Raw genomic sequence first — 13,058 nt, forward strand, 5'->3', positions numbered from 1 at the left:
CTCATTATTCAGGTAATCCCAAACACATTCAGTGATGCTGAGGTCTAGACTTTGGGGTGGTCAGTCCATTGTTCTGAGAACAACAGCGACTTCTATGTTTGATTTACAAATATTGATCTTTTTGTGTTTACTTTTCTCAGTATCAGCTTCTTGACAGCTACACGTACTTTCAGGTCCACAGTGTTGTTGTCTTCTCATAGTGAAAGGACGGACAGAAACACATGCAGATTTTTTTCTTGAATGGTTCTGTGGAGTCTTTGTTGCTTTTAATAATTTTTTGAACTCCAGATTTGTAAACTTGTTTTTTTTCCCCTTAGACAGTTAGAATATCTTATAACTACTCTTTTGAAAAAATGAAAAATGTGACCTTAATGGCTTAACTAGAAACTACCTGGAAATTAAGGGTTATCTCCAACTTCAACACAGTACTATACAGGTTGTTTTTTGCTCTATATTTGTATTTCAGCCAGTAGAGGTCACTATAGAACAACTATGCACATGGAGCCACTTCTCCAGTCAAGAACTAACATAAGGCAGTTTTCACACTGGTGTTCCTTAAAGTAAAATACAATCACATTGATGAGATTGTACACCTTCTAAGTTTATTCTCAGTCTTTGTTATACAGTCAGTTGTCAACAAGTTAACATATTTTATGCCAGATCAGGCACACAATGAATTATGTTAACAGCACACATCCTATATTTGATTGTCCTTGCGGTAGAGGAAAGGTCATTACTTTTACATCATCATACTGTTCTTATAAAAAAAAATCATCCAAAACAATATAAGTCTAAACAAGAAAATGACCTGCTATGAAATAAGCAACTTCCAGAAAAAATTACTTGCATAATATTGATATCATATGACATCATAATACCTCAAATATATATAAAAACATTATCATTAATATTGCTCAATATGGAAGAGCTATGTAAATGCATACACACCCATCAAGGGAGATATTACTTGAATTCACTTTGCAGATTGTCTCAGTTCAGTCCTGAATTCAGGAGACAAGATGAGATAACTTCAAGCACTAGTTATACAGAAATTTCAGCTAAACAACATACAAGTATACTGATAGACAAGAACAATAAAACGTTTCACCATATTCGGCACTAAATACATCGATTGCAATCCCAGGCTAGAAGTGATCGTCAACGAGTCATTGCATAGCATTCTGAGATGTGAGAATAATATACAAGTAAAACCGTCTAATGTCTTTTGGATTCCAGTCCATGCTCCCTTAATATCAATCAGTCTCTGTACTATTTAGATACAATGTGTCAGAATAGCTAAATCAGTCAGGAAGTTATTAACAGTACAAGCAGTGTAAGTGTTGTTCAAGAGTGATTGCTTAGTCCAGAGAACAGTTTCACCTCTGTGGATGACGGTGCTCTGTAAGTTCAAGATTTGCATGGATGCAGGCCACGTTCTTAGAAAAGCCTTAGCTGCTCACTCTTTGGTAAAATGCTAAACAAAACCATTGATAAAGGGACTTGGTAGCAGTTGTGCTTTATATGTCAGTGAAATAGATTAAAGGAAAGATCAAGGTCCACCTTGTCATCCATTCTTTACATTTCTCATCTTCCACTGGCCTGTTACTTCTTACTTTTGTAGTGGGCCGCTACCACCAGGTAGCTGTCGGGTGTGAGGTCTTTAATGCTGGGGGATTTGCTGGAGATGGGTGAGGTCTTGCCCTCCACACGGGAGATCTGGAGCATACGGCAGGGGTCGTGCTTCAGGAGGTAACTCTCAAAGGTCTCCCAGCCACCACCCACCCGCACCATCACGTGTTTATTGTGCAGCATCTGTAGAGGAGAGAACAGAAAAAAAGATTGCTTTAAGGCCTAAAAACATAACTTTTCAAGGGTCTTTGAATGAGTTTAACAGGCTCACCTTCAAACTAAGCTACTGATGTGGAGGTTGACAGGGATCTTAACCCCATCTCCTTCTGCATGTTCATGAAATGTTTCAACTTAAAAACTTGAATTATAAATTTTATGTTAAACCAGAGAAGGTATCCTTTCTGATTATATGCATTATTGTGAATAACTTCCCTCCCAAAGGCCTTTGGTTGTCAACAGTTTTTAAAAAATATTTTTGTACATTAATCTATTATACTAAATAAACATTTATTTTTAGATTGACATCTAAAAAACAAGGATTCTATGTTTTTATGCTTAGATCTTAAAGGGCTACCATGGTAATTGTGATGCACTATAATCTCTATCTATAAGGCAAGCTTTTATCTGTGAATCATCATGATACTGAGAACAGTAAACCAGAAATACTCACTTGAAACCTTCCTCTCCTCAACACACACATAGACACTGTAGTCCCTGAATTCACTTTTAGTCTCTCCACACCTCCACTCACTTCACACCTCTATATTGGCTTACTGTCACCTGGCGCTCCCTTAGGCACATTCCCAAGTGCCATGCCAATCTTGCTCCAAATCCAATAACGCAGAAGAGGAATAAAAGGAAGGCCATGTTTCTCCCAAACTGGCTGTTCACATGCTTACGTTCCCAAGAGGCCCTGACCCAGTCGCTCATTAACATTTTACAGGCCCACCCCCTGCCCCCTCCCCCCTTTCCTAACAGCTGCTAGCTTCTTGGTTCTTGATTAAATACTATTAATTATGAGATAGAAAAAAAAAGAAAAAGCAACACCAATGATAGCAATAATTATAAATGTTCCTTTTAATTTTATTTATTTTTTAAATATGTATTAACGGGACTGGGAAATTTTTTGGTCTAATTGATCTGCACTTGGCAAATCCTCATTCTTTTTTGGCCAATCTGCGTTGGCCAAAACACTGTATTTTACAATTTCATGCTGTAAGCAGGTAAGTAGACACGGACTGTATTTATGCACTGCTACAACTGTACAAAAATGACGTGTTAAATAGCCAGTTGTATCTTTTTATTTAAGTAAGCAAATGTTTTTTCAGTTCAGTAATTCATAGTGCCAGCTTGTACTGCTAAAGAGTAGATTTACATTGTACCTCTGGCTATTAGAAAAAACTGGAAATGTGCTGGTGTATTCCATGTGTTCACTGGGCAAAAGTATTGAGCACTGGACAACTTGGCTGTAAAGGAGTTGCCATAGGAAATAAAAATAAATGACAAGGGAATAATAATAATAATGATCATTTTTAGTACACCTTGTTATGTTTAGTATGTGATACAATGAAGATAAGCAGACCACTGTGAATAGCCATCATCCCAGTACCGATGTGATACATAAAGAGACATAGAAAAAAGAAATTTCTTTCTGAATCACAGGCTTACATTCAGTATCATAACATACAAAATAAATAATTGTTTAAGATGCCAACTTAGTAACTACCCATGATTTCATCAGCACTTCCTCCTAGTTTCTGGGTTGCCACCCGAAGGACACACTTTAAAATGCACGCAGTCTACATAAATCTGCTGCATGTTACTAAAAGCGCACTATTTCATAAGACGGCTCATTCAAGATTGACAAATCAATAATTCTGCCTCTATTAAAACTAGCCTTGTCAATACCTGCATCATTTGCATGAGCATACAAGTGCAAACAGCCTTCGATCCACCTGATTAAACATTCATAAAGGGTGAAAATGACAAGCTATCATTCTTGCCCTTCAGTCTAGCAACCCTTCTGAAGTAAAGAGCTGACTGAGCAAAACAGTGTTACCAGAATTAGAACCCACAGGGGAGACAGGAAACAAACAAACAACCGAGACAGTCTGAAGGACTTAAGGAACACAGAGCCTATTTTTCTATACTGATGTGTTTTTATTGAGCCCTGAGGTGGTATAATAACATGAAACATTTATAAAGTGCTTAACAGGATGAGGAGTAGGGCGACCGAGAGGTCAGCAATGAGACGACCCCTAAGGCTCTACAGTCACTGACATAATGGCTTTGGGTGGAGATGGGTGGAGATTTCAATCATGCTTTACAGCACACAATAGGAGAGAATGCAGCAATATTGAAAACCTTAAAGCTTCACACAGATTGAGTCAGCTCACACATTATTGCACATGGAGGTGAAACAGTAAAGTGTGAATATGCATGTAGTGTCAGCAGGATAAAAATGTTAAGGGAGAAGGGTATCACAATGTCAGCACCCTCATCATCAGCAGTTCCTCTGATGTTAAAGTGCCCATATCTTCTATTTTCTTGTTTATCCCCCCTTATAATGCCAACTTATAATGCTTGTGTGGTTTTCATTTTAACATGACTGTTTTCCAACCTCTCTTAGCAGTAGCACAGTTAAATTTTCCTGACTTGAGCTATTTTGTGGCATCATGGACACCAAAAGTCCATGTCCAGGTGAGCCAAGTATTATACAACAAAAAAGGAAAAAGCACAGAGCGTTCTCCTGCCTTTTTTCACCTTAAGCAAGGAATTTAGCTAAAGTTCTCCTCTGATGATAATCCATTTTCACCAACAATGTCATCGCCATGCCACCATCAGTCACATACTGCTGTGAGGCACTGGAAATTCTTTTCAACATGTGTAAACAGCATATGGACTAATAAGTGCCTCTGAAGCTAATATATGTAAATGAAATCTGCTCTGATTGGCTGCCCTGTATTGTGCATCACAGCCAACAGCACAAAGTTAACTTTAATATGAATGGATGGGCCTAAACTGCTGTAGACTGAACAGATAGATATATGTAAATGAACCATTTCTTTTTCCCCATGATATTGGCCCTTTAAACACATTCTGATGTATAATTTCTTACAAAGAGTTCAAGCACACAGTATCCATTTGTCTCATTGGTGTCTGAGGTCATGAGTGTGTCAGCATCACTGTTAAAATGAACATCTCATTTTAACCTGACAGAGGGATTAAAACATTCACATTTAGTTTCTCCTGATGGTCACTAGGTGTCTTGTATCTCTACTGCTCTTTCCTAATCTTTCTTGTCATTTGTTCCCACAGATAAGAATTTTAATTGGTGTCTGCAACAGAAGAATGTAGCATGAAAAAAGACACATGGGCAGACCCGTGACCTCTCGGAGACAAAATGAATCTGTCCTTGAACAGGGGGCATTCGAAGGATTGGAATTTCAGTCACTATTTGAATTATTTTAATGGGAGAGGATGAGTGTGTTGCCTTTATATCTTCTATTAAGAACTCTGAATTGCTCGGCCTTGGTTGCTGGGCAACAAACAAGGATGAGTGCAAGGGAAAAATCTCTAATTTAGAAATGGAGATGGCCGTGTACTAATGAAATTTTGAGAGTGAAGCAAGTTCTAAAGACAAAATTTTATGTAATTTAATGTCACTCGATTCTGAGGTCACATACAGAACATCAGTAGGACTCACTTTGCATACACAGTGGTCTGTGTCATAGCTTTCTTAAATCAGTCCATTACTTTATTCCCTCATCTTTTAACTCATCTCCAGCAGATGAACACTGATAGATACTTTAACCATGAAGTGCAATGATGCTTTTACTGGCAATTACTGTCAGCTATCATAAGATAGACAATGCCAATACTAAGCCCAGCAGACACTAAGCTCTGTCTAATCTCATCCCTGTGAGCTTATGTGGCCCACACTTTCACAACTAAGACTGCACATTATAGACTTAATTTTATATTATAATAATATATATAATTATATATATTATAATTTATATATTGTTTGTACTGCCACATATTGCGATATACTTTGCATTAAAAATCCTTCATTAACATTTAAAGGTCTGCCTGTTTTATTTACCAATATTATTAACATTTCCTGGATCATATGAATATCTTCATTCATGAAAGCACCAACAGAACTCTTCTGCATAATTTTAATTTTGCCAGGTTGCTCACAGAATATAGCAAGACATTTTAAATTATCATTTGCATTTACAACCTTCTGCAGTATCACTATTATAAAGGCTAATTTCAGGATAACATTAACAAACCTAAACCATAACAAACTAACAAACAAAACAAGCCATAATAACTACATATTAGTATTTTAATAGTAACCAAATGATCTGTAATACTTGCTTAATAATATGATTAAAAGTGAAGGGGCATTTTGGCCTTTCAACTTTGGAAAAACTACAAATGGTTTGGAGTGGAGTGGAGTGAGGTGGGTATTTGAAATGGTGCTTTTTTCCTCTAGCTGGCTAATGTAGAAGGAAGCCAACTAGCTAACATTTTTTTGCTAGAAAGCCAAATATCATGTTTGTATTTAATAGCAGCTACATGGATGTGATAGTCAGGATTTAGTCATCACTGTATTGTGTGCTGGGTATAGTAGTGCAAGAACATTAATGGACAAAGACACAAAAAATCGTAAATTCTTTCAAATCGATGAGGCCAAGGGATGCAAAGCTGCACCACAGAATATTGCATAACATGACAAATGGTATATTAAATGAGTGTTTTGGGCTAGAATACCCCTTTAGTATCAGCTGAATAATGAACATGCAGTTTAAAGCTCTGAAACAGCACAGTGCACCGTGGCCATCCATATTTTTAAATGTTAACATGATATATTGTCATTGTCGCACTCTTCAATTAAAGCAAAGCAATAACCCGTCTGCCTCATAGAGCAGAATTATACTAATTGTGTCATAATCTAAAGAAATCAGAGTGGAACTGATAGAGATAAGTGGGCTGTCGATTGTGTCGACAGACTGAGACACTGCCTAATGTGATTTAGAGATGTGATTGAGTGCCAGCCATGCAAGAAAGTCGAATCCGTTGAAGTGCCTCCTGCAGAAATGTTTGTGTAGCTTGTTAACTATCTACACATCACAACAGCTTGATAAAAGTGTTCCTTTAGAAGAGCTATATTTAGCCTTCCAACTACACTTCAAAACCTCCGCAACATCAAATACAGTCTGAATAAGCCACACACTGCAATCCAGCGCAGTCATTACTGACAGACGCTTCCATATTCCAGCTCCACTTCATTAAAGATTTACAGAGCCAATTTGCCTGCTCTAAAGCCTGGCCAATATGACCATCCTCATCTCCTCTTTAACATAGATATTGTAGCTGTTAATCTATGAGTGAAGACAATGGCAGCCATCTTCATAAAACACACACACAAAGAGGATGTTGTGTACTGAGCCATCCTCACTCTCTGGGGTGTTCAGGCTGGGTGTGTGTTGCCAGGTAACGGAGTTCCCATGGGTACCAGGCCTACCTCACTAATCACAGTTTCTCAGGTGGCAGCATATTTGTGGTTATGGGATGCTACTTGTGTGTATATCCACCATGAGTGGCTCTCATGGTCTCAAGGGTCCATTAACCAGTGAGATGAAGTCAGGGACTGTAAAGTGCTAATGTCAATAATGTTCACATGACATTCATGTGCAGATAATGATGTTAATATAATATCAATATAATACCCCCTACAAAATATGATGCCAACACTTTCAGAAACAGGCAGCATAAACACAATGGACATGTTCACTCCATCAATATTTCATGTACCTGCTTTTTGCTGTGAAGGAAGTATTTGTCCTTAACCTGATTTCTTCTATTATGCCAAAAGAAATGCAGTTTTTAATGATCTTTTCATTTAGAGAAGATAAAGATTTAATCAAAACCTATATCATCCATGTGAAAAAGTGAAAAAGAAATTACCCCCTTAACATGATAAGTAGTTGTGCCACCCTTGGCAATCAAACATTTGCGATCATTTGTGATGAATCTTTTACATCGTTGTGGAAGTTTTGGCCCACTGTTCTTTGTCCTCCTTTTTTTTTTTTTTTTTTGTGGGTTGGCAGCGTGAATTGCCTGTTTACGGTCTTGCCACAGCATCTCAATGGGATTTAAGTCAAGAATTTGTCTTGACCACACCAAAACCTTAGGTTTTTTTTTAAGCCTATCAAGGGTGTACTTCCTTGCGTGCTTTAGATTATTGTCTTGTTGCATAACTCTGCTGCTGATGGGTGAAGATTCTCCTTCAGGACTTTCTGATATAGAGCAGAACTCAAGGTTCCATCAATTAAGACAAGTCATCCAGGTCCTGCAGAAGCTTGGCAGCCCCAGACCATCATCACACCACCACCACCATGTTTAACTGTTGGGATGGTGTTCTTATAGGGCAATGCAGTGTTAGTTATGGGAACTACTGCATTCCAAAAAGTTCCATTTTTGACTAGTCAGTCCACAGAATATTGGCCCAAAATGTTTGGGTGTCATCTAGATGTTTTCTGGCAAATGTGAGACGAGCCTTTTTGCTCTTTCTGGTTGGCAATGAGATGGATGCCGTTTTTGCCCAGTGTCTTTCTTATTGTGAAATTGTGCACATTCACCTTAACAGAGGCAAGTGAGGCCTGCAGTTCTTTAGATGTTTGTGTTCTTTTGTGACTTCCTGGATGAGTTGCCAATGCACTCTTGAAATGATGATGAAATTTTGGTAGGTCGGCCACTCTTTGGAACTGTTCTCCATTTTTTTCCATTTGTGGATAATGGATCACAGTGGTTTGCTGGAGTCCCAAAGCCATAGCAATGGCTTTTTAAACCTTTAAAGATTGGCAGATGCCAGTGACTTTGTTTCACATCTGTATTTAAATCTCTTTAGAATGGGGCATCATGTGCTGCTTTTTTGAGACCTTCTAGCCTGCTCCACATTGCCAGACACGTTCTATTTAAGTGATGTTTAAATTAAACAAGTCTGGCAATAATAACACCTGGGTGTGGCCAGTAAAACTGAACCCAGAAGTCAACTGAATTTGGTTAACTAGTTGACTTTGTAGCTAAGGGGGCAATTATTTTTCACATAGCGCCAGCATTTTTGAACAGCATGTTTACTTCACTAAATGAAATCATTATTTAAAAACAGCATTTTGTGTTTATGTAGGATCTCTTTGTTTAATTAAAAGTAGTTTAATGATCAAGTGCAAAAACAGAAGAAATTGGGAAGGGGTAAATCCTTTTTCATAGTCCTATATGTTCATCAACATACAGATCTGTGCAGAAATGAGAAAACTAGAAATAAAAGCAATTTAGCTTGACTGTGTTTATTTGCTCAGAAAAACACTATTATTAGAATAAATACACATAGCATTTATACAGTAAGTATTGATATTATTGTATATATATATAGTGGGAAAAATAAGTATTTGATACACTGCTGATTTTACAAGTTTTCCCACCTACAAAGAATGGAGAAGTCTGTAATTTGATGTAAATCATAGGTACACTTCAGCTGTGAGAGACAGAACCTAAAAAAAATCCAGAAAATCACATTGTATGATTTTTAAATAATTAATTTGCATTTCTTTGCATGAAATAAGTATTTGATACGATAGAAAAACAGAACTTAATAGTTGGTACAGAAACCTTTTGCAATTACAGAGGTCAGAGATTTCCTGTAGTTCTTGACCAAGTTTGCACACACTGGCAGCAGGGATTTTGGCCCACTCCTTCATACAAATCCAGATCTTTCAGGTTTCAGGGCTGTACTGGGCAACATTGAGTTTCAGCTCCCACCAAAGATTTTCTACTGGGTTCAGGTCTGGAGACTGGCTAGGCCACTCCCGGACCTTGAAATACAGAATACAGAGTCACTCCTTAGTTGCCTTGGCTGTCTGTTTCAGGTCATCCTGCTGGAAGCATGAGACCCATCTTCAATGCTCTTACTGAGGGAAGAAGGTTGTTGGCCAAAATCTCGCGATACATGGCCCCATCCATCCTCCCTTCAATTCAGTGCAGTCATCCTGTCCTCTTTGCAGAAAAGCACCCCCAAAGTATGATGTTTCCACCCCCATGCTTCACGGTTGGGACGGTGTTCTTGGGGTTGTACTCATTCTTCTTCTTCCTCCAAATACAACGAGTGAAGTTGATACCAAAAAGTTCTATTTTGGTCTCATCTGACAGGATCTTCTCCCATGCCTCTTTTATACAGGTAATGAGTTCAAACAGGTGCAATTAATACAGGTAATGAGCACAGAGTAGTAGGGCTTCTTAAAGAAAAACTAACAGGTCTGTGAAAGCCAGAATTCCTGCTGGTTGGTAGGTGATCAAATACTTAATTAATGCAATAAAATGCAAATTAATTATTTAAAAATCATACAATGTGATTTTCTGGATTTTTTTAGATTCTGTCTCTCATAGTTGAAGTGTATGATAAAAATTACAGACCTCTCCATTCTTTGTAGGTGGGAAAACTTGCAAAATCAGCAGTGTATCAAATACTTATTTTCCCCACTGTAAGTGTTGGTTTAACCAAACCTCTCCTTAAGAAAGCTCTGTATTATTTGTAGTTATCGTCCAGTACCTAGTTTGGCTAATTAATGCTTTATTATGTTAAATCAAGTCAACATTTGTTAATACCCAACAAAGCACAACATGTTCATTGATATCTTGTTTAAGCAAAGGCTCCATTCCAAAATATCCCATTAGTTTGCAGTGATATACTCTTAGTTATTGTACAGCATTCATGGAATGCAATGATAACAGCCCTGAAACTGATCAGTTTTTACTTGCAACTCCTAATTTGTCAAAACTGATTCAGTTCATCAAGCTTTCAGGATCATCTGAATGTGAGAATCAGGTGGACATGATTAGAGTTTTACTAATACTTTCCAGGAGTAAATCAACTTGAGAATCAGTTCTATCACTGTAGACATTAGACATATCTCAAAGCCAGTGATGCAGCTGAGGTAGACCTTGTTTCTCAGCTGTTATGTCACTGCACTGAAAGTCCCATTTTGTAGGATCCCATGAATACGATGGAGAAATGTTCTCCTTCTGAGAATGTTATTCATAGTTATAGTAAAAAATCACAACATCATGTCGATAGCATATATTAGTTTTAGAAATAAAACTAAATATCAGAAATATGTCTCAATGCTGCATACATTAGCGCTGTTCACATATTTTTTTGTCAGTAAGCTGTGACAGCCTACTGACTAACTGTGTGCAAGCACTGTAGAGAAGCCTTTGTATACCAGTGCTATCAAGGTCTCTTCTATCTCAGCTGCAGCCTTGACATTTAGTCAACCCCTTTTATCATAACTAGTAAGAGTTTTGTTTGCAGAATTATTTTAATTTACTATTTACAGTATTACTATTACAGTATGAAGTACACACCCGAATGAAGAGTATCTTCTCCCCAACACGATAGCGGCCCTGTGACTGACGCTCCACACAGAACTTATTAGGACACTTGCAGGGAGGCTCCTCAGCAATGTGCTTTACCTGAGCAAACACAAAAAACATGCACACCCACATGTTGATTTTTAGTGATAACTATACAACATGTAGGCCATTTATATAGATATTTTACAAAGAATCAACAGATTTCCACACCATTTGCATCTCCACACCATTTGTGTTTAATGTGTAGCTTAAGTGTTAAAGGAATCCAGAATCTGCTGCATCTGTATCATAGAATCTCTTACCCTGGCAAATATTTTAGATTGGAAAAAAAGGAAATGAACCTGTGACTCTAAACAGATTTATAATAGAAGCAATGTGTCAATGTGAAGCTGATGAGTTCCACCAGTAAGTGCTACATGAAACTAAACATTTCACATAAGACATCTTCTCATGTTTGTCTTATTCTAAGAGCTGTCTTGTTAGAGTATAATGACTGTAAAAATAACCAATGTAATAAAAAATGACCTTTAAAAAATAAAAAATGACCTTTAAAAATAACCCTTTCTGTAAGTTGCTAATGGCAGCTAAGTTAGATCTCATACTCACGGCATCATCCAGGAGCTTGCCCGTGCTTTTCTTGCACGAGGAGCATTTGTTTGGGGAAGAGACCTGAGTGGGAGAGGCAGGGGAGGGAGGGGGCTCGGGGGCTTTCTCCTCTTGTTCTATCTCTTTCTCCAGCTTAATCAACCCGGGTGGCTCCACCTTATACCTGACACACAGCAATCCATTAATCAAAAAGGCTGTCAGACGTCCAACAGCAAATGAGGTAGCTGAGGAATAGGCCTGCATTTCACCTACCTGGACGCTATCCTCCCCAGCTCCAAGAGACAGAGGCACACCTCACGAGGCTGCTTGTGCAAAACTGGAGACCAACAAGCGCTCAAATTATTATGGTAACACTTGACTGAAGAGCAACATTCATAATGCCTATGTACGTCTTACACAACAACTGAGGTAAACCTATATAGACAATTATCTACATAGATGATTCTAAAATATAAAAAAAGTGACAAAAGCTACTGTTATGACAACCGAAGCTTGTTGGAATAAGCCTTTATAAATGTTCATGTATGTTTACGTCAGCTGTCATGACTAGGCTCATAGTCTTATGAATGCTGCCCTTCAGTGAAGTGTTATTATTATTAGTAGTATTTTTCACAAATCTTTCAACATTTGTTCATGCATCTCAAACGCACACCATCATGATAACGCAAAGCTGATGAGCCATTCATGGAAATGATCTGTAGACACTGAGTACACACAGCGGGGGTGAAAGCGCACATGGAGCTTATAAGAAGTTACTCAATCATTTTAAATTCCTTGTCCAGGCACTGGCTATATTTTGCCCAAGCTAAGTAATTCTGCATACATTAATAGCTATAGTAAATCAGACCTAGTATGTCGCAATAACTGCTGGAAAGGGCGTCAAAGTGTGACACTCAAAACACAGATTTTTTATACTCCTACAAAAACACCTGTTCTCAGAATCCACATCTGTCCACTGTTAGATACTCCATTTCCCATGATTCATGACTCATGCCCATGAGTGAGGAATGATGAGGTGACACAGAACAACATGCAATAAACACATCAAGAGCTTCATCTCATCCTAAAACTCCAGCGCATCCCACCTGAATTTAATGTCATCTCCATACATACATTTAGCTATTTCAGCAGAAAATAAAATAAGAGGGAAGGAATAACAGATTAATCACACAATGTATAAAGGATATAAAGTTCAGTTCACACAAGTCAGGCCCTTCAGTGGCCTGGGGCTTCAGACATATTCAATCAGGCCGTTTTACTCTGAAGAAGGAATGATGAAAGCTGCCAAGTGTTCACATCTCATAAAAACACAACTCTTGCCACAAAAATATATAGTCATACACACACACACACACACACACACACACACACACACACAC

General features: G+C 38.0%; 1 protein-coding gene across 1 annotated transcript in view; it reads right to left on the minus strand.

Annotated features, from left to right (window-relative positions):
* Positions 1-580: 580 nt before the first annotated feature.
* The window catches only part of LOC108442691 (growth arrest-specific protein 2), a 33,639-nt gene continuing 21,161 nt past the window's right edge, over positions 581-13,058 (minus strand). The window contains exons 5-8 of the mRNA XM_017722860.2: positions 11,932-11,995; positions 11,680-11,842; positions 11,065-11,172; positions 581-1,812 (exon numbers count right to left, since the gene is read on the minus strand). Coding sequence (XP_017578349.1) covers positions 1,603-1,812; positions 11,065-11,172; positions 11,680-11,842; positions 11,932-11,995 — 545 coding nt within the window. The 3' untranslated portion in view covers positions 581-1,602. The remainder of the gene's footprint in view (positions 1,813-11,064; positions 11,173-11,679; positions 11,843-11,931; positions 11,996-13,058) is intronic.

This window comes from Pygocentrus nattereri, chromosome 11 (genome assembly GCF_015220715.1).
Source record: "Pygocentrus nattereri isolate fPygNat1 chromosome 11, fPygNat1.pri, whole genome shotgun sequence".
Lineage (NCBI taxonomy): Eukaryota > Metazoa > Chordata > Actinopteri > Characiformes > Serrasalmidae > Pygocentrus > Pygocentrus nattereri.